This window comes from Ranitomeya variabilis, chromosome 4 (assembly GCF_051348905.1).
Source record: "Ranitomeya variabilis isolate aRanVar5 chromosome 4, aRanVar5.hap1, whole genome shotgun sequence".
Taxonomy (NCBI): Eukaryota; Metazoa; Chordata; class Amphibia; order Anura; family Dendrobatidae; genus Ranitomeya; species Ranitomeya variabilis.
The window spans coordinates 398,216,553-398,238,894 of NC_135235.1; the positions used below are offsets into that span (position 1 = coordinate 398,216,553).

At 41.1% G+C, this 22,342-nt stretch overlaps 1 protein-coding gene across 1 annotated transcript in view; it reads left to right on the forward strand.

The window, feature by feature from the left end:
* LOC143768957 (lymphocyte antigen 75-like) overlaps positions 1 to 22,342 on the forward strand; it is a 144,871-nt gene that overhangs the window by 114,465 nt on the left and 8,064 nt on the right. The window contains exons 8-10 of the mRNA XM_077257561.1: positions 13,437 to 13,681; positions 15,649 to 15,783; positions 19,724 to 19,829. Coding sequence (XP_077113676.1) covers positions 13,437 to 13,681; positions 15,649 to 15,783; positions 19,724 to 19,829 — 486 coding nt within the window. The remainder of the gene's footprint in view (positions 1 to 13,436; positions 13,682 to 15,648; positions 15,784 to 19,723; positions 19,830 to 22,342) is intronic.

Genomic DNA, 22,342 nt, shown 5'->3' on the forward strand with positions numbered 1-22,342 from the left:
ACAATAGGCAAGCAGTTTGGTGAGAAGGCAACAACTGTTGCACAATTATTAGAAAATAGAAGAAACACAAGATGACTGTCAATATTCTTGGGTCTGGGGCTCAATGCAAGATCTCGCCTCATAGGATAAGGATGATTCTGAGAAAGTTCAGGAATCAGCCCTGAACTAAATGGGAGCACCTGGTAAATGACCTAAACAGAGCTGGGACCAAACATTATCGTTAGTAACACACAACGCCATCATGGATTAAAATCCTGCAGGGCGCATAAGACCCCCATTGCTCATGACAGCACATGTCCAGGTAAGGTTGAAGTTCGCCAATGACCATCTGGATGATCCAGAGGAGGCATTAGAGAAGGTCATGTGGTCAGATAAGAAGAAAATAGAACTTTTGATATCAACTACTCTCGCAGTCTTTGAAGGAAGAAGGATGAGTACAACCCCAAAAACATGATCTCAACCATGAAGCATGGTGGAAGAAACATCATACTTCACTTCTTTACAAAGGGGACAGGGTGACTGCATCGTATTGAAGGGAGGATTGATGGGGTCATGTATTGTGAGATTTTGGACAACAGCCTCCTTCCCTCAGTCAGAGCATTTAAAATGGGTCATGGCTGGGTCTTCCAGCATGATAATGACCCCAGCCAGGGCAACTAAAGAGTGGCTCTGTAATTGCAAATAAAGGTTTCTGTACCAAATGTTAAGTTCTGTTTTTCTATTGTATCAAATACTTATTTCATGCAATAAAATGCAAACTAATTATGTCAAAATCATACAATGTGATTTTCTGGATTGTTTTTAAAGATTCTGTCTCTCACAGTTGAAGTGTACCTCCAATAAAAATTAAAGACCTCTCCATTCTTTCTCGGTGGGAAAACTTGCAAAATAGTCAGTGTATCAAATACTTATTTTCCACACTGTATATGTATCAAAAGGCCGCCCCTTTAAATATACTGTTTAGATAATCAGTTGTAGTGTTTTAAAATAATTGTAAATTAATTTAACACATTTTACTTCTAACAATCCATATTTACCAACTGCTAAGAAATTTGAGCTAACATTACTGTTTAGACAGTTAAACTGAGGCAATCATGAATGTTATCTTATTTTTGCAACATTTGTTATCGCCTCCATGGAGTAGTGCACCTTGCCTGTCAAGTTCCTAAATGTAATTTATAAAAGACAAGACCTGATACAGAAGAACAAATTTGTAGAAGATTATCAGACTTGTGAGAGACATCTAAAGAGCATGTGGAGGCTTCTACTGCTGCTTCTGGTGGGGACCGCCTGTGCTCAAGAGTCTGGTGAGTTAAAAACATATAATTGATTCTAATATACATTCAAATCTATTGTCTTGACATGTATAGTAATTGTTACTGCTGATGTAGTAAACAATTTTGCTTAAAGTCAACCTATATGTCTTAGGCCCCCTTCACAAGTCAGTTTTTTATGTCCATATGAGGTCCCCCTCCAACCTCCAACTGGCTGTCATTTACCGCCCCCCAGGGCCAGCTACCACCTTCTTTGACCACTTTACCACCTGGCTACTTCATTTCCTTTCTGCGGACATCCCCACTATCATCATGGGCGACTTCAACATCCCCATTGACACTTCCCTCTCAGCTGCCACTAAACTTCTATCTCTCACTCACTCTCACTCTTCTATCTCAAACTACTAAATTAAACAAAATCAGTGACTGGGGTGGGAAAAACAATAAAATGTAACTTTTAATGATAACTAAATATAATAGATAAATCAATCCACCGTGCTTGTGTACAGTCTATCCACCTTCCCCCTGATAATAATCAAATAGCGGTGTTATAGAGCACACTAATAAAGTATAAAATAGGACACTGGGATATAAAAGATAATGAGGTAGAAAGGCAAATAATAAATCCTATAATGGATTATTATTACTGATAAATGCCTCCCACACTGTGGTGAGGAATATTCCATTAGGTATTCCGTTATTAAGGAATGTGCATGAGGATTATTGCACTATGCCCTTAGTCCAAGGAATTGACAATATGTCTTTAGTTTAATCGAGCCTTGCTCTTAGACCCTTCCTAAATCCAGGACCATTGTCCTCATTATGCATATAGTAGTCTTATTTAGTGTACTGTGACTAAACAAATACCGCCATCTAGTGCCAATCCCTTAAATTTCATGTTGTCCTCCTTAGACACATAAGGCTAGGTTCCCATTGCGTTAGGGCAATCCGTTTAGCGCTAAGCGCTAGCGGATTGCGCTAACGCAATGTCTTTTAAGGGGTCAAGTTAAACGTCCCCGCTAGCTCAGATCCCCGATCTGCCAGAGCGGGGAACGGACCTCGGGCGCGCCGTGGACGCTGCAAGCAGCGTCCAAGGCGCGCTACAAAAGAACGGCATATCGCTAGCACGTGCTGAAAATGACACGCGCTAGCAATGCGCTTTAACATTGCCGGCAATGGGAGCGCTAACGGACGCGTTGCACGGCGTTAATTTCGCCGTGCAACACTGTCCGTTAGCGCTCACACTAAAACGCAATGGGAACCTAGCCTAATGGTCTCATTCAGTGCATTGTGGCTAAACTTATACCGCCACCTAGTACCATTCACTTAAACCAGTGTCACTAAACTTAACTGCTCAATCAGTAAGCTCCTATAGTAAGGCAAAGCGGAGAGGTGATGCACAATGTCTGAAGAGATCTCCTCTGCTTTCATATATACACTACACACCTCTCCCCATAGGCACACACTGCCCCTTTAAGTTGTTATGGGACTGATGAAATTGTAGCCTAACATTGGTGCTGGATCCTGATAGAATAGTCCTTAGCACCTAGGTAATGTCGACTTAAAACGTTTTGCCCTTCACTATGATAATGGGCACATAAGGAGGCTATTTTTTACACTTTGTGCTCTTTAGATTTAGACAGGAGCGTCATACTCCCGACCACAATATGAGCCATAAGCGGGAAAAGAAGGGGAAAAAGAGGGGAAGCTAAAGGCTACCTCATTATCCCCAGTGTAGATTTTCCCACTATCCCAGTATCGCATCAGTGAACAAATAATTATAGAGATCCAAGGACGTTTTCTTTAGGGGGGGAGAAAAAAGGGGGATTTGTATCCTACATTTGATAGTATTAACAAATCCCATTAGATCAATGTAAACAATCCAATATCCCATTTAGTTAAATGGAGTTAACCCCCCTATCAAAGTTCAAAGTGTCCAGTACTGATGACAAAGATTCAACAACAGTGCATACAAATTCACATTTCCTCCTAAGGAAAGGTGGGGGGTGAGGGAGGGGTGGGAGAAGGGGGGAGTATTTATTTATCATATCCACGTACCCCATTTTACTTCCTAACCCCATTCACCCTCCTTTATCTCTTTTTAGGTCTTTTATGTCATATTCCCAAATTGTCTACTTATCTCACTGGACCTTTCTTCAAATGTCCCAATCATACCATCCTTTTGGTCTCTATCTATAGGCATCAACAAAGATGTTCTGTTAGCTGCCCTAGCTGTTATGACCCCAATGGCGAGGGTCTCAGAGGAACGTGGAAGTCTGCAGAATACAAAAATCCAGCTCATAGGGCAGTGGTAACTGGGTTGACCATATATCTACTCCTAACGCCAACACTAGAAGTAGCCGGGGATCATTCCTACGTTGATTCTAGATGACACGCGCCAGCCGGAGAATCTAGCTACCCCTAGTAGAGGAAAACAAAGACCTTTCTTGCCTCCAGAGAAGGGGACCCCAAAGCTGGATAGAAGCCCCCCACAAATAATGACGGTGAGGTAAGAGGAAATGACAAACACAGAAATGAATCAGGTTTAGCACAGAGAGGCCCGCTTACTGATAGCAGAATAAAGAAAGGTAACTTATATGGTCAACAAAAACCCTATCAAAATCCACACTGGAAATTCAAGAACCCCCGAACCGTCTAACGGTCCGGGGGGAGAACACCAGCTCCCTAGAGCTTCCAGCAAAGGTCAGGATATAGATTTGGAACAAGCTGGACAAAAATACAAAACCAAAACAAATAGCAAAAAGCAAAAGGCAGACTTAGCTGATATAACTGGAACCAGGATCAGTAGACAAGAGCACAGCAGACTAGCTCTGATAACTACGGTGCCAGGCATTGAACTGAAGGTCCAGGGAGCTTATATAGCAACACCCCTAACTAACGACCCAGGTGCGGATAAAAGGAATGACAGAAAAACCAGAGTCAAAAAACTAGTAACCACTAGAGGGAGCAAAAAGCAAATTCACAACAGTACCCCCCCTTAGTGAGGGGTCACCGAACCCTCACCACGACCACCAGGGCGATCAGGATGAGCGGCATGAAAGGCACGAACTAAATCGGCCGCATGAACATCAGAGGCGACCACCCAGGAATTATCCTCCTGACCATAGCCCTTCCACTTGACCAGGTACTGAAGCCTCCGCCTGGAGAGGCGAGAATCCAAGATCTTCTCCACCACGTACTCCAACTCGCCCTCAACCAACACCGGAGCAGGAGGCTCAGCAGAAGGAACTACAGGCACAATGTACCGCCGCAACAAGGACCTATGAAATACATTGTGAATAGCAAACGACACAGGAAGATCCAGACGAAAAGATACAGGATTAAGGATTTCCAATATCTTGTAAGGCCCAATAAAACGAGGTTTAAATTTGGGAGAGGAGACCTTCATAGGAACAAAGCGGGAAGAAAGCCATACCAAATCCCCAACGCGTAGTCGGGGACCCACACCGCGGCGGCGGTTGGCAAAGCGCTGAGCCTTCTCCTGTGACAACTTCAAGTTGTCCACCACATGATTCCAGATCTGCTGCAACCTATCCACCACAGAATCCACCCCAGGACAGTCAGAAGGCTCCACATGACCCGAAGAAAAGCGAGGATGGAAACCAGAGTTGCAGAAAAAAGGCGAAACCAAGGTGGCGGAACTAGCCCGATTATTATGGGCAAACTCAGCCAACGGCAAGAATGTCACCCAATCGTCCTGATCAGCAGAGACAAAACACCTCAAATAAGCCTCCAAAGTCTGATTGGTTCGCTCCGTCTGTCCATTAGTCTGAGGATGGAAAGCAGACGAAAACGACAAATCAATGCCCATCCTACTACAAAAGGATCGCCAGAACCTGGAAACGAACTGGGATCCTCTGTCTGACACAATATTCTCAGGGATGCCGTGCAAACGAACCACGTTCTGGAAAAACACAGGAACCAGATCGGAAGAGGAAGGCAGCTTAGGCAAAGGAACCAAATGGACCATCTTGGAGAAGCGATCACATATCACCCAGATAACGGACATGCCCTGAGATAGCGGAAGATCAGAAATGAAATCCATGGAGATATGTGTCCAAGGTCTCTTCGGGACAGGCAAGGGCAAGAGCAAACCGCTGGCACGAGAACAGCAAGGCTTAGCTCGAGCACAAGTCCCACAGGACTGCACAAATGACCGCACATCTCTTGACAAGGAAGGCCACCAAAAGGACCTGGCCACCAGATCTCTGGTGCCAAAAATTCCCGGGTGACCTGCCAACACCGAGGAATGAACCTCGGAAATGACTCTGCTGGTCCACTTATCCGGGACAAACAGTCTGTCAGGTGGACAAGACTCAGGCCTATCAGCCTGAAATCTCTGCAACACACGTCGCAGATCCGGAGAAATAGCTGACAAGATAACTCCATCTTTAAGAATACCAACAGGATCAGCGACTCCAGGAGCATCAGGCACAAAGCTCCTAGAAAGAGCATCGGCCTTCACATTCTTTGAACCTGGTAAATACGAGACAACAAAATCAAAGCGGGAGAAAAACAATGACCAGCGGGCCTGTCTCGGATTAAGGCGTTTAGCAGACTCGAGATACATCAGATTTTTGTGATCAGTCAAGACCACCACACGATGCTTAGCACCCTCGAGCCAATGACGCCACTCCTCAAATGCCCATTTCATGGCCAACAACTCCCGATTGCCCACATCATAATTTCGCTCGGCAGGCGAAAACTTCCTAGAGAAAAAGGCACAAGGTTTCATAACAGAGCAACCAGGGCCTCTCTGCGACAAAATGGCCCCTGCCCCAATCTCCGAAGCATCCACCTCAACCTGAAAGGGAAGTGAGACGTCAGGCTGGCACAAAACAGGCGCCGAAGTAAACCGGCGTTTCAACTCCTGGAAAGCCTCCACGGCAGCAGGAGCCCAGTTAGCTACATCGGAGCCCTTCTTGGTCATATCCGTCAAAGGTTTCACAATGCTAGAAAAATTAGCAATAAAACGACGGTAGAAGTTAGCGAAGCCCAAGAACTTCTGAAGACTCTTAACTGACGAGGGCTGAGTCCAATCAAGAATAGCTCGGACCTTGACTGGGTCCATCTCCACAGCAGAAGGAGAAAAAATGAACCCCAAAAAGGGAACCTTCTGTACACCAAAGAGACACTTTGAGCCCTTGACAAACAAAGAATTTTCACGCAAAATTTTAAAGACCAACCTGACCTGCTCCACATGCGAATCCCAATTATCAGAAAAAACCAAAATATCATCCAGATAAACAATCAAAAATTTATCCAGATACTTCCGGAAAATGTCATGCATAAAGGACTGAAAAACTGAAGGCGCATTGGAGAGCCCAAAAGGCATCACCAAGTACTCAAAATGACCTTCGGGCGTATTGAATGCGGTTTTCCATTCATCACCTTGCTTAATGCGCACAAGGTTGTACGCACCACGAAGGTCTATCTTGGTGAACCACTTGGCACCCTTAATCCGGGCAAACAAGTCAGACAACAGCGGTAAAGGATACTGAAATTTGACAGTGATCTTATTTAAAAGCCGATAATCAATACAAGGTCTCAAAGATCCGTCCTTTTTTGCCACAAAAAAGAATCCCGCACCAAGAGGGGAAGAAGATGGACGAATATGTCCTTTCTCCAGAGACTCCTTGATATATGAACGCATAGCGGTATGTTCAGGTACCGACAGATTAAACAGTCTTCCCTTAGGAAACTTACTGCCTGGGATCAAATCTATAGCACAGTCACAGTCCCTATGAGGAGGCAGTGCACTGGACTCAGACTCACTGAAGACATCCTGATAATCAGACAAATACTCCGGAACTTCCGAAGGCGTAGAAGAAGCAATAGACACAGGCAGGGAATCCCCATGAATACCACGACAGCCCCAACTTGAGACTGACATAGCCTTCCAGTCCAGGACTGGATTATGGGTCTGTAACCATGGCAGCCCTAAAACAACCAAATCATGCATTTTATGTAAAACCAGGAAACGTATCACCTCGCGGTGTTCAGGAGTCATGCACATGGTAACCTGTGTCCAATACTGCGGTTTATTTGCTGCCAATGGTGTAGCATCAATACCCCTAAGAGGAATAGGATTTTCTAATGGTTCAAGAGTAAAACCACAGCGCTTAGCAAATGAGAGATCCATGAGACTCAGGGCAGCACCTGAATCTACAAACGCCATGACAGGATAAGATGACAGTGAGCAAATCAAAGTTACAGACAGAATAAATTTAGGTTGCAAATTACCAACGGTGACAGGACTAACAACCTTAGCTATACGTTTAGAGCATGCTGAGATAACATGTGTAGAATCACCACAGTAGTAGCACAAGCCATTCCGGCGTCTATGAATTTTCCGCTCATTTCTAGTCAGGATTCTATCACATTGCATTAAATCAGGTGTCTGTTCAGACAACACCATGAGGGAATTTGCGGTTTTTCTATCACATTGCACCGAATTAGGTGTCTGTTCAGACAACACCATGAGGGAATTTGCGGTTTTGCGCTCCCGCAACCGCCGGTCAATTTGAATAGCCAGTGCCATAGTATCATTCAGACCTGTGGGAATGGGAAAACCCACCATAACATTCTTAATGGCTTCAGAAAGGCCATTTCTAAAATTAGCGGCCAGTGCACACTCGTTCCAATGTGTCAGCACGGACCATTTCCGAAATTTTTGGCAATACACTTCAGCCTCGTCCTGCCCCTGAGACATAGCCAGCAAGGCCTTTTCTGCCTGAATCTCAAGATTGGGTTCCTCATAAAGTAAACCGAGCGCCAGAAAAAACGCATCAAGATCAGCCAATGCCGGATCTCCTGGCGCCAGCGAAAAAGCCCAATCCTGAGGGTCGCCCCGTAAGAACGAAATAACAATTTTTACTTGCTGAGCAGAATCTCCAGATGAACAGGGTCTCAGGGACAAAAACAATTTACAATTATTCACGAAATTCCTAAACTTAAACCTGTCTCCGGAAAATAGTTCAGGAATCGGTATTTTAGGTTCTGACCTAGGATTTCTGATAACATAGTCTTGTATGCCCTGCACACGAGTAGCCAGCTGGTCCACACTTGTAATCAAGGTCTGGACATTCATGTCTGCAGCAAGCATAGCCACTCTGAGGTAAAGGGGAAGAAGAAAAAAAAAAAAAAAAAAAACTCAGAATCTTCTTTCTTATAATCCCTCTTCTGCAATGCATTAAACATTTAATACTGGCCTGGCAAACTATTATGACCCCAATGGCGAGGGTCTCAGAGGAACGTGGAAGTCTGCAGAATACAAAAATCCAGCTCATAGGGCAGTGGTAACTGGGTTGACCATATATCTACTCCTAACGCCAACACTAGAAGTAGCCGGGGATCATTCCTACGTTGATTCTAGATGACACGCGCCAGCCGGAGAATCTAGCTACCCCTAGTAGAGGAAAACAAAGACCTTTCTTGCCTCCAGAGAAGGGGACCCCAAAGCTGGATAGAAGCCCCCCACAAATAATGACGGTGAGGTAAGAGGAAATGACAAACACAGAAATGAATCAGGTTTAGCACAGAGAGGCCCGCTTACTGATAGCAGAATAAAGAAAGGTAACTTATATGGTCAACAAAAACCCTATCAAAATCCACACTGGAAATTCAAGAACCCCCGAACCGTCTAACGGTCCGGGGGGAGAACACCAGCTCCCTAGAGCTTCCAGCAAAGGTCAGGATATAGATTTGGAACAAGCTGGACAAAAATACAAAACCAAAACAAATAGCAAAAAGCAAAAGGCAGACTTAGCTGATATAACTGGAACCAGGATCAGTAGACAAGAGCACAGCAGACTAGCTCTGATAACTACGGTGCCAGGCATTGAACTGAAGGTCCAGGGAGCTTATATAGCAACACCCCTAACTAACGACCCAGGTGCGGATAAAAGGAATGACAGAAAAACCAGAGTCAAAAAACTAGTAACCACTAGAGGGAGCAAAAAGCAAATTCACAACACCTAGCATGATGATACGCTGTTAATACATTCATAGGGTATCCTCTTTAGATGAATCTATCACCCAACTCCCCTGCTCTCCTCTCGATGTCACTGAGGGAAGAGCAGTTGCATCTCAGTCTCAAAAACTGGCTTTTGGGGATTCCTCTTTTAAGTGGTAGATGGTGATGGCTTTGCCGCTGAAGAAGGCTGTTCATGGTGGTCGGTTTGATGAACAGATTGTAACAAGAAAACCCATGGTGTCAATGCGAATTGAAATGTCCAGAAATGAAATTTGACATTCATGTATGGTGGAAGCTAGCCTCAGCCCAATGTTGTTAGTATTCAAAGCTGAGACAAAACAATCAAATTGTTCCACCATCCCGGTCCATAAGATGATATCGTACCCAAGAGGCTACCTTAGACATCCATTAAAGACCAACACTTCCTCCCACCAGCCCAGGAATAGATTTGCATATGTGGGAGCACAGATGCTGCCCATCGCGGTACCCCTGAGCTGGTGAAAGTAACGTCCGTCAAGCAAAAAATAATTATGTTCAATAATGAACTCCAAAAGATCCATAACAAATGCATTATGTCTCCTGAGGTGCATTCCTCTCATCTGCAGGAAATATCTCACTGCCCCACAGCCCACCTGATTTGGCATTGACTTGAGCTGTAGAGTGCCACTACATTGAGATTAGCGATGAAAACTCCCTACTCAACCTGTAGATCCTCCAATCTCCGGAGGATATCCATTGTGTCTTGGACATAGGAAGGGAAAGCTGACACAAATGGTCTTAATATCATGCCAACATATGTGCTAATGCCCTGTGTTAGACTTCCTATGCCCGAGACAATAGGATGCTCTCTGAGAGAAGTACACGTCTTATGGACCTTAGGGAATTCATAAAAATTTGCAGGTTGTAGACATTTCAATTTCAGGAAAAACCGCCAGACATGTCCTTATTTTTTGCACACGGAGGACGTACGCATAACATCTGTGTGTCATACGTGTGACATGTATCAGCGCCTGTGAAAAAGCAGTATGTTCGCACTGATCCCAGGCACCAGGTGCTGAAGGCAGCTCTCATTATTGTCGCCTGGTCTCCCTGAGATCAGCACGACCAGGTAACAATGATGGGAGTTGTATTCAGCATCCACTGTGTACATCTTGTGTAAAATTAAGAATTATGTTTAAAAAAATGGCGTGGGCATCCATGTAATTTTCATTACCAGCAGAATGAAAGCCCATGGCTGAGGGCTGATGTTAATAATCTAGGAAAAGGGACAATATCCCAAAAGGTTCCCAGGCTACTAATAACAACTCACAGCTGTTTGCTTAGCCTTTACTTCTTTGTTTATGTGAGACCCAAGAAAACAAATGTCATAGGGTCCCCCTATAAAATCAAACCATCAAAGGATAAACGGACAGATGTGGGTTGATATTAATAGCCTGGGAAAGGGCCAGGGATATTGCCAATCCCCACCAAACTGCAATAGCAGCCCTCATCCGCCCCAGAAATGGCGCATCCATAAGCCTCGCTGTTCCCACTTGCCCTGTGGTGGTTGCAATTTGGGTAATATGGTTGTGATTGATGTCAGCTTTGTATTGTAAGCTGACATCAAGCCCAGGGGTTAGTAATGGAGAAGCGTCTATAAGACACTCCCAATAATAACCCCATAGTAAGTTTTGAAATAAACACACAGCAAAAATAAAATTCTTTATTTGAAATAAATACTCCCCGACCCTATTTTTCCCATTTATTACTGAAAAAAGGAAATTAATAATAACCATATTCCTCACTTGTCTGACAAGAAGATAATCATTTGTCCCAAGCAGTAATCTATCCCTGCTACATCTGGATGTCCTGATGAACGGTGGCATGATGCGACCGTTCACACTGACATCCAGGAGATACTGAGTTGAGCTATCTTCAGTGACAAGCGGTAACGTCATAGAGGTTACCAGCAGTCACTGAAGCTGCAGTTCCTATGCTCAGTTCACTGTGAGCGGCCCTATGAACTTCACATCTCCCTTATGAGCCCCACAGTGTGCATAAGCCACATTTCGCGTAAACATGTTTGCATTTCTGTAGCAATGAGAGCCTAATTTACTTGTGCGTGTCTCCAGAAGCACAAGCTGGGCACTACAATGTACTGGTCACTACAACGTACTGGTCACTACAACGGAAGTTTGCAATTTTCACTCAGCAACATCCACTGCGTCTTGTTTCTGGAAAACACTCATGGAGTCAAAATCGTTACTAATCCTGTATATAAACTCCCAAAGGGGTATATTTTCAAAAATGGGGTCACTTGAAAGGGGTATAATGCTCTTCTGTCACTTAGGGGCTCAAGTGACAAGTGATAAGTGACAAGTGATATGGAGTTCGCAAGCTATTCTAGGAAAATATGTGCTCCAGGAGGCAAATAGCACTCTATCCCTTCGGAGTCTGCCACATATGGGGTATTTACACATTCAGCAGAAATTGTGGGACAAATTTGAAGGGGTTTTACACTGCTTGGGCACATCAAGGGTTCTCCAAATATGACATGACTCATGAAGATCATTCCATCAAAGTCTGCATTCCAGAGTGCTGCTGCCATAAAATCTAAGTCCTTATATTATTTTGCTATTATAGGCTGTATTCCTTTTGCTTCAGTGATAGCAGAAATGTCTGCCACCCTCTAAAATTATTTGTCTCCTGAAAACAGATCTGTCCATAGTTTTTGTTTTGTTTGTTTTCTTTTTTTAAGCTATTCTTGCAATTTCACTGGTTAACACAAGTAATGAGCAAGCATGCTCGCAATTGCTTGATATTCATGCGACCCTCGTTCTTAATTTTTCCAGGGTGTGTATGATGCCCTCCTTCATAATTTTTATAGGATGTTTATAAAGCCTACCTTTACAATTCTCTTACCGATATAAGTATACCATCTGGGGTAAATGTTTTTCAGCCCTTGCACTTATCACATAGGCTTTACCACTCCTCAATATGAGAAAAAAATGTTTTCTGAGGCCCTCCTCTGCATATCTTCAGGGTGTATTGCAGTCCCTCCTAATTTTTGACAGCACTTGCACTTAATGCATAGGCTTTATGAGACTAGGAGTCCCACTACCTAACAATTTTAACAGAATGTTTATAAGGCCCTCCTTTATCTCTAATACAGGGTGTATCTGAGTCTCACTTTCTTCTAATTTTTGACAGTGCTTGCATTGTCCACTTAGGCTTTGTGAGTTTCAGAGTCCCTCCTTCATAAATTAAACAAGATGTATCTGACCATATCACACACACCACATGTCCAGATAAGGTAGTAAAATGTTAAAATTAGATTTACCGGTGAGTGGTGGTGATGTGGAAATACGGTGAGAGATGACCTGGCTATTAAGATGTGGAGGAGGTGAGGGTTCTATTTTTAATTTTGTCTTATGTACAAGTCATTATACAGGAAAGAATGTTTCCTAAAATTTTCTCCTATAAAATCCATTTTATCTTCGGTTTTGTATGTTTTATTGTCAGCCTCTAAAAGGGGAGTAATACTCTGACAACAATGTTCCCAGCAGCAACCAGTGAGCCAGAGAGACATCCAGGCTTCTTCCCCATTCTGTCCCCATTCCATTTGATCCCTGTTCCTTCCATTTCAGTGATTATCCAGCCTCACCAGCTCTCCGGTTGGTGTATTCCAGAAAAATGGTCAAGTTTCCCAATGTCTTCCATTATACTCGGTACGCTAGTTGAGCCCATCCAAGCGTCTGATCTGCTCAATTCGAGTACCAAGCACTCAAGCATTTTAGTGCTCGATCATCACTAGTTAGCATTGTTGCTTTGCAGAGTTGGGTTCCTGGGTTTAAATCTCCACCAAGGTCAACATCTGCAAGAAGTTTCTGTGTTCTCCCTTTGTTTAGGTGAGTTGCCTCCAGGTTCTGCGGTTTCCTCCCTCACTCCAAAGATATGATGTAAGTAAATTTAGATTGTGAGCCCCATTGGATACATCAATGATAATGTCTGTAAAGTGCTGCGGAATATGATTATACTATATAAGCAATGCATAATAAATAAATAATCAAGCCCAATGCCATCCTGGTAAAAAAAAATCTAGCAGAATTGTGACCAGAGCCTTACTGATAAAGCCCACAGTAGAAGGAAGTTTTTTATATATGATTTTATTTTTCTTTTGACCTTAGGAGATTATGAGCAGGAAAACGATGATCAGTTAATTAAAGTGGCTGCAAATGAAGATAACTTTTATAAGTCATTTGATGAATACTACAACGAGGATGAGATGGATGAAGAAGACCTGTCTTTTAGTCAATATAGTGACCATAGTGATCCAGATTTTACTGAAAAAGGAGAACATGCTGCCTGTCCTGATAAAGGAACAAGCAAGTACCATATTTTTGAAGAGTCTACTGGCTTCTACGCAGCCAATGTATGTTTATATATCTAATTGTGTACAATCTGGGGGTAAAATCAGCTTGCACTAGTCACTGCTAGGCCAAACAGTAGTTTCCAGCCCCACTCTCAATTAAAAAAATCTAAATATTACATGCACAAAAATAATTGCGATGTAAAGGGCAACAGAATTTCAAATGTATTTCAATGCATTAAAATTATAAAATGAGAACAATAGACATGTGTTTCTTTTTCCGTTACCTTTTTCCCAATATGCCCAAATAACATATATAAATATAAAAATATCATAAAAATTACGCCCCACAAATCACACAAAAGAGTCAAAAATTATATATATAATGTATAACTGGACAGAGGAAACCAGAAGCTTCAAAATACACAAAATGCACAAAAAAAATAATGAAAATGTGCCTGGTCATGAATGGGGAAAATGGCCCACATTTGAACTTGTTAAACCCCTTCACAACATTCAATGTAAGTTTACTTCATGATCAGTAAGGGGTTCCAACAAATGACAGGAGCTGTGCCGGCATGATCATCGCCAGGAGCTCAGCTTAAAAGGAATCTGTCACCACTTTTTTGGGATATCATGTAAAACTATCATTCAATTCAGTGTCACCTATGCATTATGCAAGTACTTTTGATATGCCTTGTCTCCCCACCTATGATTCATAAATACCGTTTTTATTCCTCCCATGGTGTATATAAATATCTTCAGACTGGTCCAATGGGCGGGGCTTATTGTCCGTCTCTCCCCCCTCCTGGCTTGCTCTACGCATTCTTTTTGGGAATTTCTGCGTTCGCGTATAGTTTTGGCATTTGCGCATTCAAATGGCCTCTCAAAAGTGCGCGGTATGCTTTGCCCAACTGTGGGCAAAGCTGAAAAACAGTGTTGCGTATGCACTGTCATATGCAATTGCGTTCTGTGGCCCGGAAGTATTCTTGCATAATAATGATTTTATGTTTTGCCCACAGTTGGGCAAACCATATTGTGCACGCGCGAGAGGCCATTTGAATGCGCACGTGCTGTAACTGTACGTGATCTGTGATTTTCACAGAAAGGAATACGCACAGCAAGCCGAGGAAGAGGTGGAGACGGACAATAAGCCCCGCCCATCGGACCAGACAAGGATATTTACATACACCGCGGGAGGAATAAAAATGGTATTTATGGATCATAGGTGGGGAGTCAAGGGGTATCAAAAGTACTAGATTGGGACTAAAGCAACTTTTTCATAAAAAGTTAAATTTTAATTTTTTTCTTTTTTTCTTCATTGTTTTAACTCCTGTGAAGCACGTGAAGGGTTAATATACTTCTTGAATGTGGTTTTGAGCACCTTGTGGGGTTCAGTTTTTAAAATGTTGTCACTTTTGGTTATTTTCTTTAATATAAATTTTGTTGGAAAAATTAGAAATTGCTGATCAACTTTTAACCCTTCTAAATTAAAAAAAAAATGTTTAAAAAATTATGCTAATATTAAGTAGACATGTGGCAAATGTTATTTATTACGGTAACTATTTTGTGAAATACAACTAACTAGCTTAAGGGCATACAAATTAAAAGTTAAAAACTGCAAAATATTCAAAATTTTCATCAAAATTCTGATAAATTTACCACTAAAATAAAGTACAATGTGTCATGCAAAAAACAATCTCAGAATTAGTGGGATCCGTTGAAGCATTCCAGAGTTATTACCGCATAAAGTGACACTGGTCTGGATTCTAAAATTTGGCCCAGTCAAGAAGGTGAAAACATGCTCGGGGGTAAAGGGGTTCAGGAAAACTAGGGTTAATACAAAATCTAGATTAAAGCAATAGTTAATTTTATAATGAAACTTTCCCTTCAAGATTCACTAAAAGTAGTAGTAATAAATCCCTATATCCATACCATACACACATGCACACATACTATTTTGCCAATATTTAACTATATTAATATTATAATGCAAGATACTTTTTTTTATATTATATTTTCTTTCCTAGGACTTTTGTCGTAGTCATAGTGGAGATTTGAGTTCTGTTCATAGCTTGGACAAAAATAATGATCTGCAAAGATTACTTAAAGAAAGTGTTAAAAATACCAAGAATGTTTGGCTTGGTGTCTGGAAGAAAGACTTAGTAAGTACAGCAACTTTTTCTATACTTAAGGCATCTCCTACTACACCTACTAAATTATATAATTTTAAAAAACAGAGATCCAAGAGTCCATAAAGCTATAAAAAAAAATCAATTTTATTGTGACAATTCTTAAAAAATACATATGATTTTTTTTTCAATGGAAAGATCCTAGTAAAAAGCCAGTAAGCTACTACAGCAAAATCTGGGTTACAATAGAAATGAAAATGCATATCACAAGAGACACATCTGTATATTGCGTACTCTAAGGAAGCTACACAAAACGCGCTTTGGGGATGTTTTATATGTTTATCTTGAATTATATAAGGATTCTAAAAGTTATAATTTTGATGAGGCTCCATAGAAAGAACCAATAATGGGCATCAACCTAGCTAATCTGTCTATATTGGAATGATACCTTGATATCCGTGATTAAATGTCTAATTCCAAAGATATAGCCATGTTGTTCTTATATGTAAATGAGCTGCATCTCCAGAGCTTATTTTGCATGAAAAGGGTAGATACCAGTGTGAAACATGTAACTAACACAAAACAGTACAACTGAACTTTGTCTTTTTGCAAAAACATTTGCTGCAGTTCTCACAGCTCTGGTGTATTGCAACAAAATTGCAACCCTTCTTGTGAGATGGAAACAAGTTGAGAGGAACCTGCAGATGTGTCACAGCTGCAGTGAGATCAGGAGAGCAGAGAGTGGCCATTACACACCACACTGGTAACACTGGTAATCATTACACACCACACTGGTAACACTGGTAATCATTACTCATCACGCTGGTAACCGTTAATTAACATGCAGATCAGCGTCCGGCCCACAGCCTGGAAGAGGTAATTTACATACAATGAAAATGCTGATTTCTCTGGAATTAGACATGGAATTGCATATCATATGATTAGGCTCCCTATGATCTATATAATACAGATTCAATTTAAACACTGTTGACTATTTGCTATAATTGATGTGCTAACTTTATTCTGCAGATACATATATACAGTCCTGCTCATCGTTATTGGCACCCCTTCATTTTTTTCATAGACTGTAGAATATCTTCAGAAATAACTGTAAATGTACCAAAGTTATATCCTCAGGATTTTTTTAATTAGTGGTCCAAAGTAATACAACAATAAAACATTGCTTTTCAACTTACATGTTGCAATTTCAAAGAATAAATTAAATAAACAGAATATGCAGCAATAATGCCCCCCTGATTAATACTTGGTTGCACACTGTTAAAGAAATGGTTAATCTTCATCCTTTTTAAATATCAGAAAAATTACAGAAAAACAAGTATTGTGCAAGATGTTATCATCTGTCTCTCCTTGTGGACAATTTCCCGGACATTCCACATAGTAGTGGTCAGAATTTCTCAGAATCGCCGATTCTATGTCTGTTTTTGTCTATCTTGGATACCAGGATGTGTATGACATCTCATTGTATAATATATCTCTTTGCCAATTTATTATGTAACTCTACATTTCCTTTTGATCTTGGGCCTTTAAAAGCCCAGCCCTGAAAATAAAGACCAGAGACTACTTGGACAGACAACGAGCGTGTGTCTCTCTGATTATTGCTTCATTGCTTAGGTACCTAAAAGACAGAACACCTGAGTAGGTTGGAAATCCCTTCTCTAACAACACCCTTTGGAATTGATGACAGCCGCCAAAGGTTTCTTGTAGCCATCTATGAGCTTCTTGCACTTCTCATCTGGTATTTTCTCCCACTCTTCCTTGGCAGTTTGTTCAATCTTTTGAATGTTTGCAGGGTTCTTTTTCCCAATGGCAGACTTCAGCTCACCCCAAGATTTTCAAAGGGATTGAGGTCAGGACTAGTGATGAGCGAATATACTCGTTACTCGAGATTTCTCGAGCATGCTCGGGGGTCCTCTGAGTATTTTTTTAGTGCTTGGAGTTTTAGTTTTTCTTGCCGCAGCCGAAAGATTTACATCTGTTAGCCAGCATAAGTACATGTGCGGGTTGACTGGTTGCTAGGGAATCCCCACATGTACTTATGCTGGCTAACAGATGTAAATCATTCAGCTGCGGCAATAAAAACTAAAACTACGAGCACTAAAAAATACTCGGAGGTCACCCGAGCGTGCTTGGGAAATCTCGAGTAACGAGTATATTCGCTCTTCACGAGTCAGGACTCATTGCTGGCCACTTTAAAACAGTCCATTTTTCTTTTCAACAATCCCCTTCTACCTTTGGATGTGTGCTTTTTGTTATTGTCTTTGACTCACACCAAGTTTCCTTACAATGGGTAGGATATTGCGCTCTAAAATCTCTTCATAATACTCTGATTTCATGATTCGTGTGATACGGTCAAGTCTTCCAGCACCAGACGCAGCAAATAAACCCTACAGTATTATGGATCCTACAAAATGCTTAACTGTTGGTATGGTGTTCTTTTCCTTATAAGCTTCTTTACGCCGTCTGTAAATGAACTGTTGCTTTGCATTGCCAAAAACCTCTATTTTTGTTTCATCTTACCACAGAGCATTTTCCTAGAAGGATTGTGGTTTGTCAAAGGTACTCTTTGGCAAAGATCAGTCTTTTTTTATGTCTTCAGCAATGGTTTCTTCCTTGGCTTTTGCCCATAAAGCTTTGCTTGGTTTAGTGTGTGGCATATGGTACTTGTTGAAACCATGACCCCAGACTGCTCAAGGGTTGGCCCTGTGTTTTTTTCCACCATTTGCACCAACCTTCGAAGACATCTCTTGTCAATTTTCCTCTTTCCCCCACATCCAGGGAGGTTCTTCATGGTTCCATGTTTGGTAAACTTCTTAATAGCATTGCACACTGTTGAAACTGGGATGCCAAGGTCTTTGGAGATGTCCTTATACCCTTCTGAAGTCTTGTGCGTTGCTTTAGCATTTCTGATGTCCTCAGACAGCTCCTTTGTCTTGACCATTGTGACAAAGTAACAAGGCCTACCATGTGGCTTTTTAAAACACAGAAGTCATCATTCATTGGCTAATACATGCCACATGGGCACCGACAATTAATCACAGGTGATTCTCACTTGTGATTTACCACAGGCTAGTCAAAAAATGTGTTTTCATACTAATTTAATGTAAAGGGTGCCAATACCAGTGTCACAGCAAGCTTTAGGTTTTTCTATTTTTCCCTCCTATTGTTTTTGTTTTAAACTATTGTTTATCATTTGCTCTTTTGTAGTTAACCTGAGTGCTGTATAAAAAAAAAAACTGTTTCATTTGATTCGCTATTTTCAGGAGATATGCCACATTATGTACTTACACTTCATGGGTACCAAGAACAATGAGCAGGACTAGATTAATAACAATACCAAACTCAGTGTTTTTTTGTGCTATAACAACCCAATTGGCACTCTGCAATCATATTGTGAGGCCAATGAGCTCACAGAGATGGCTATTCTCCTTCTGTCAAACCTTTCAAATACCATTTGTCGCTATAATCAGAGGTAGCTCCGCTATATTACAGCTAAGTGCATATGACACCCCAAGGACATATACTGTACATCATGATATGATGATGTGGATACATATTCTGCATCAGGTCATATACATCCATTTTTAGAAAGGGGTTTAATCCAAAAGCAGTAAGCTCCCCAGTGATAGCTACATTCAACCAGTAGTTTATTAGCTACCATACTGAAAGATTATTCAGAGCTTTGAAGCACAAGAACAGAACACAGCTCCAAGCCATTTGAAAGATATAAAGTGAATTTACTTTGAGCCCAAAATCTCTGCAACCTGCACTAGCCCTATGTTGTCCAGGACAGGTCAGTGATGTTTTATACTTGATCATAAAAAGAGATACCTGTATCCTGGGGGGAAATAGCCAATAATTCTTACTTCCCAGGAGCCCAGTGATCCTCAGTTAGCCCCTGATTATAACAAATACAGAATATAGTGCTAATAAATTATTACTTAATTTTTTTTAGATTTCGCAATACAGGAACATTGATGGTAGCGACCTGGATTATGTCAACTGGGGTAAAGGGCAGCGTAAATTAATTGGAGAATGGTGTGTTGCCATGAATACGAACTGTAAGTACAGTAACACATTATTTATTGTAAATGCTACATACAGAAGTGTTCACCTTAAACCTTTCTAAAATATTATTAAGGTACCATACACTTGTCATGATACTAATTCAATACAATTTCCAATAAAAAATCATCTAACTTCTACGTTTTTTCAATATAGGAACCTTCAGGTAACGGATGGCGCCTGTTAAAGCATCCATCGAACAAGTACATTTTGTTTTTCATAAATCTTTGACATCTCATGTCACATATGTACAGTATATCAAGATGTGTCAACAGTATCCAATGCAGAGTGATACAAATGGCGCTAACTAGTCCTAGTTAAAGCTTCTGCCTTTGCTTTGATCCAAAAGTAAAAGCAAATCTCAAAACAGGAGAGACTGCAGGAAAAGTGTTCAGGACTTTCATGACATTTTATACTGACATATACACATATATATGTGACATAAGATTTCCAAAAATCTCAGTGACTAATATAGCCACATTTCTTTTCAATAACTGTCATAATAATTCCATCCAAGGAGACTATCAGTTTTGTTTTGGGAAGCACCAACCTCACCTTCCCAAGCACTGTTCCGAGGGGTATACCGTTTTCTTTCATTGTAAATTTCCTATTTAAGAAGGGCCCACAAGTTCTCAGTAGGGTTTATGTCAGGAGAGAAAGAGGCCATGTCATTATTTTTTTTTCAACTTCAAAGCCTTTACTGGCAAGCAGTGGAGACTTCGATGCTGTGATGGAGCATTATCCTGGATAAAAATCATGGTTTTCTTGAAAGGTGCAGACTTTTCCTTGCACCACTGCTTGAAGAAAGTGTCTTTAAAAAATGGCAGTATGTTTGGGAGTGAATGATTTTGTCTCCATCTTAAAGGGAATCTGTCAACAGGTTTTACTTTTTAATCTGAGATCAGCATATCATAGGGCACAAAAAGCTGATTCCAGGCATGTGTCACTTATTAGGCTGTATGGTCTAGTTTCAATACAGAGTTTTCTCAGCAGGAGAATAACCTTTGAAACACCTGTCTCCAGATATTTCTTGGACAAGTCTTGATGTTTGAAATTCTGTGTGTTTTGTTCATTGGTGGTAGGGTTTCAGCCATCTTTATGTTTGCCACGTCTTTGGTCACTGATCATCTTGTACTTCTGGGCACTCCAGGAAGGTTTACGATCTGGAATATGACAGCACTGCAGGATAAAGGGTTCCTGGTCCCTTCACGTTTGATTCTTCTCACACCTTTGGCAGTTAATCTGCGTCTTTTTCCAAAAAAGTTTTTGATGGTTCTGTGATCATGCCCCAATATCTTTGCAATTTCAAGAGTGCTGCATCCCTCAAAAGACTTTAAGAATTTTTGACTTTTCAGAGTCAGTTAAATCTCTTTTTTGGCCCATCTTGCCTGAGCAAAACAAGCTGACTAATAATTTTTTCAAAATTGATAAAGAGTATTGTATACGTAGGCGACACACTCCTCATTACACAAACACACATCACCTGATCTGTTTTAACCAATAAGCATTCACGTTTATTAACCCCTTCATGACCCAGCCTATTTTGGCCTTAATGACCTTGCCGTTTTTTGCTATTCTGACCAGTGTCCCTTTATGAGGTAATAACTCCGGAACGCTTCAACGGATCCTAGCGATTCTGAGACTGTTTTTTCGTGACATATTGGGCTTCATGTTAGTGGTAAATTTAGGTCGATAATTTCTGAGTTTATTTGTGAAAAAAACAGAAATTTGGCGAAAATTTTGAAAATTTCGCAATTTTCACATTTTGAATTTTTATTCTGTTAAACCAGAGAGTTATGTGACACAAAATAGTTAATAAATAACATTTCCCACATGTCTACTTTACATCAGCACAATTTTGGAAACAAATTTTTTTTTTTGCTAGGAAGTTATAAGGGTTAAAATTTGACCAGTGATTTCTCATTTTTACAACAAAATTTACAAAACCATTTTTTTTAGGGACCACCTCACATTTGAAGTCAGTTTGAGGGTTCTATATGGCTGAAAATACCCAAAAGTGACACCATTCTAAAAACTGCACCCCTCAAGGTGCTCAAAACCACATTCAAGAAGTTTATTAACCCTTCAGGTGTTTCACAGCAGCAGAAGCAACATGGAAATAAAAAATGAACATTTAACTTTTTAGTCACAAAAATGATCTTTTAGCAACAATTTTTTTATTTTCCCAAGGGTAAAATGAGAAACTGGACCATGGACGTTATTGTCCAATTTGTCCTGAGTACGCTGATACCTCATATGTGGGGGTAAACCACTGTTTGGGCGCACGGCAGGGCTCGGAAGGGAAGGAGCGCCATTTGACTTTTTGAATGAAAAATTGGCTCCAATCTTTAGCGGACACCATGTCGCGTTTGGAGAGCCCCCGTGTGCCTAAACATTGGAGCTCCTCCACAAGTGACCCCATTTTGGAAACTAGACCCCCCAAGGAACTTATCTAGAGGCATAGTGAGCACTTTAAACCCCCAGGTACTTCACAAATTGATCCGCAAAA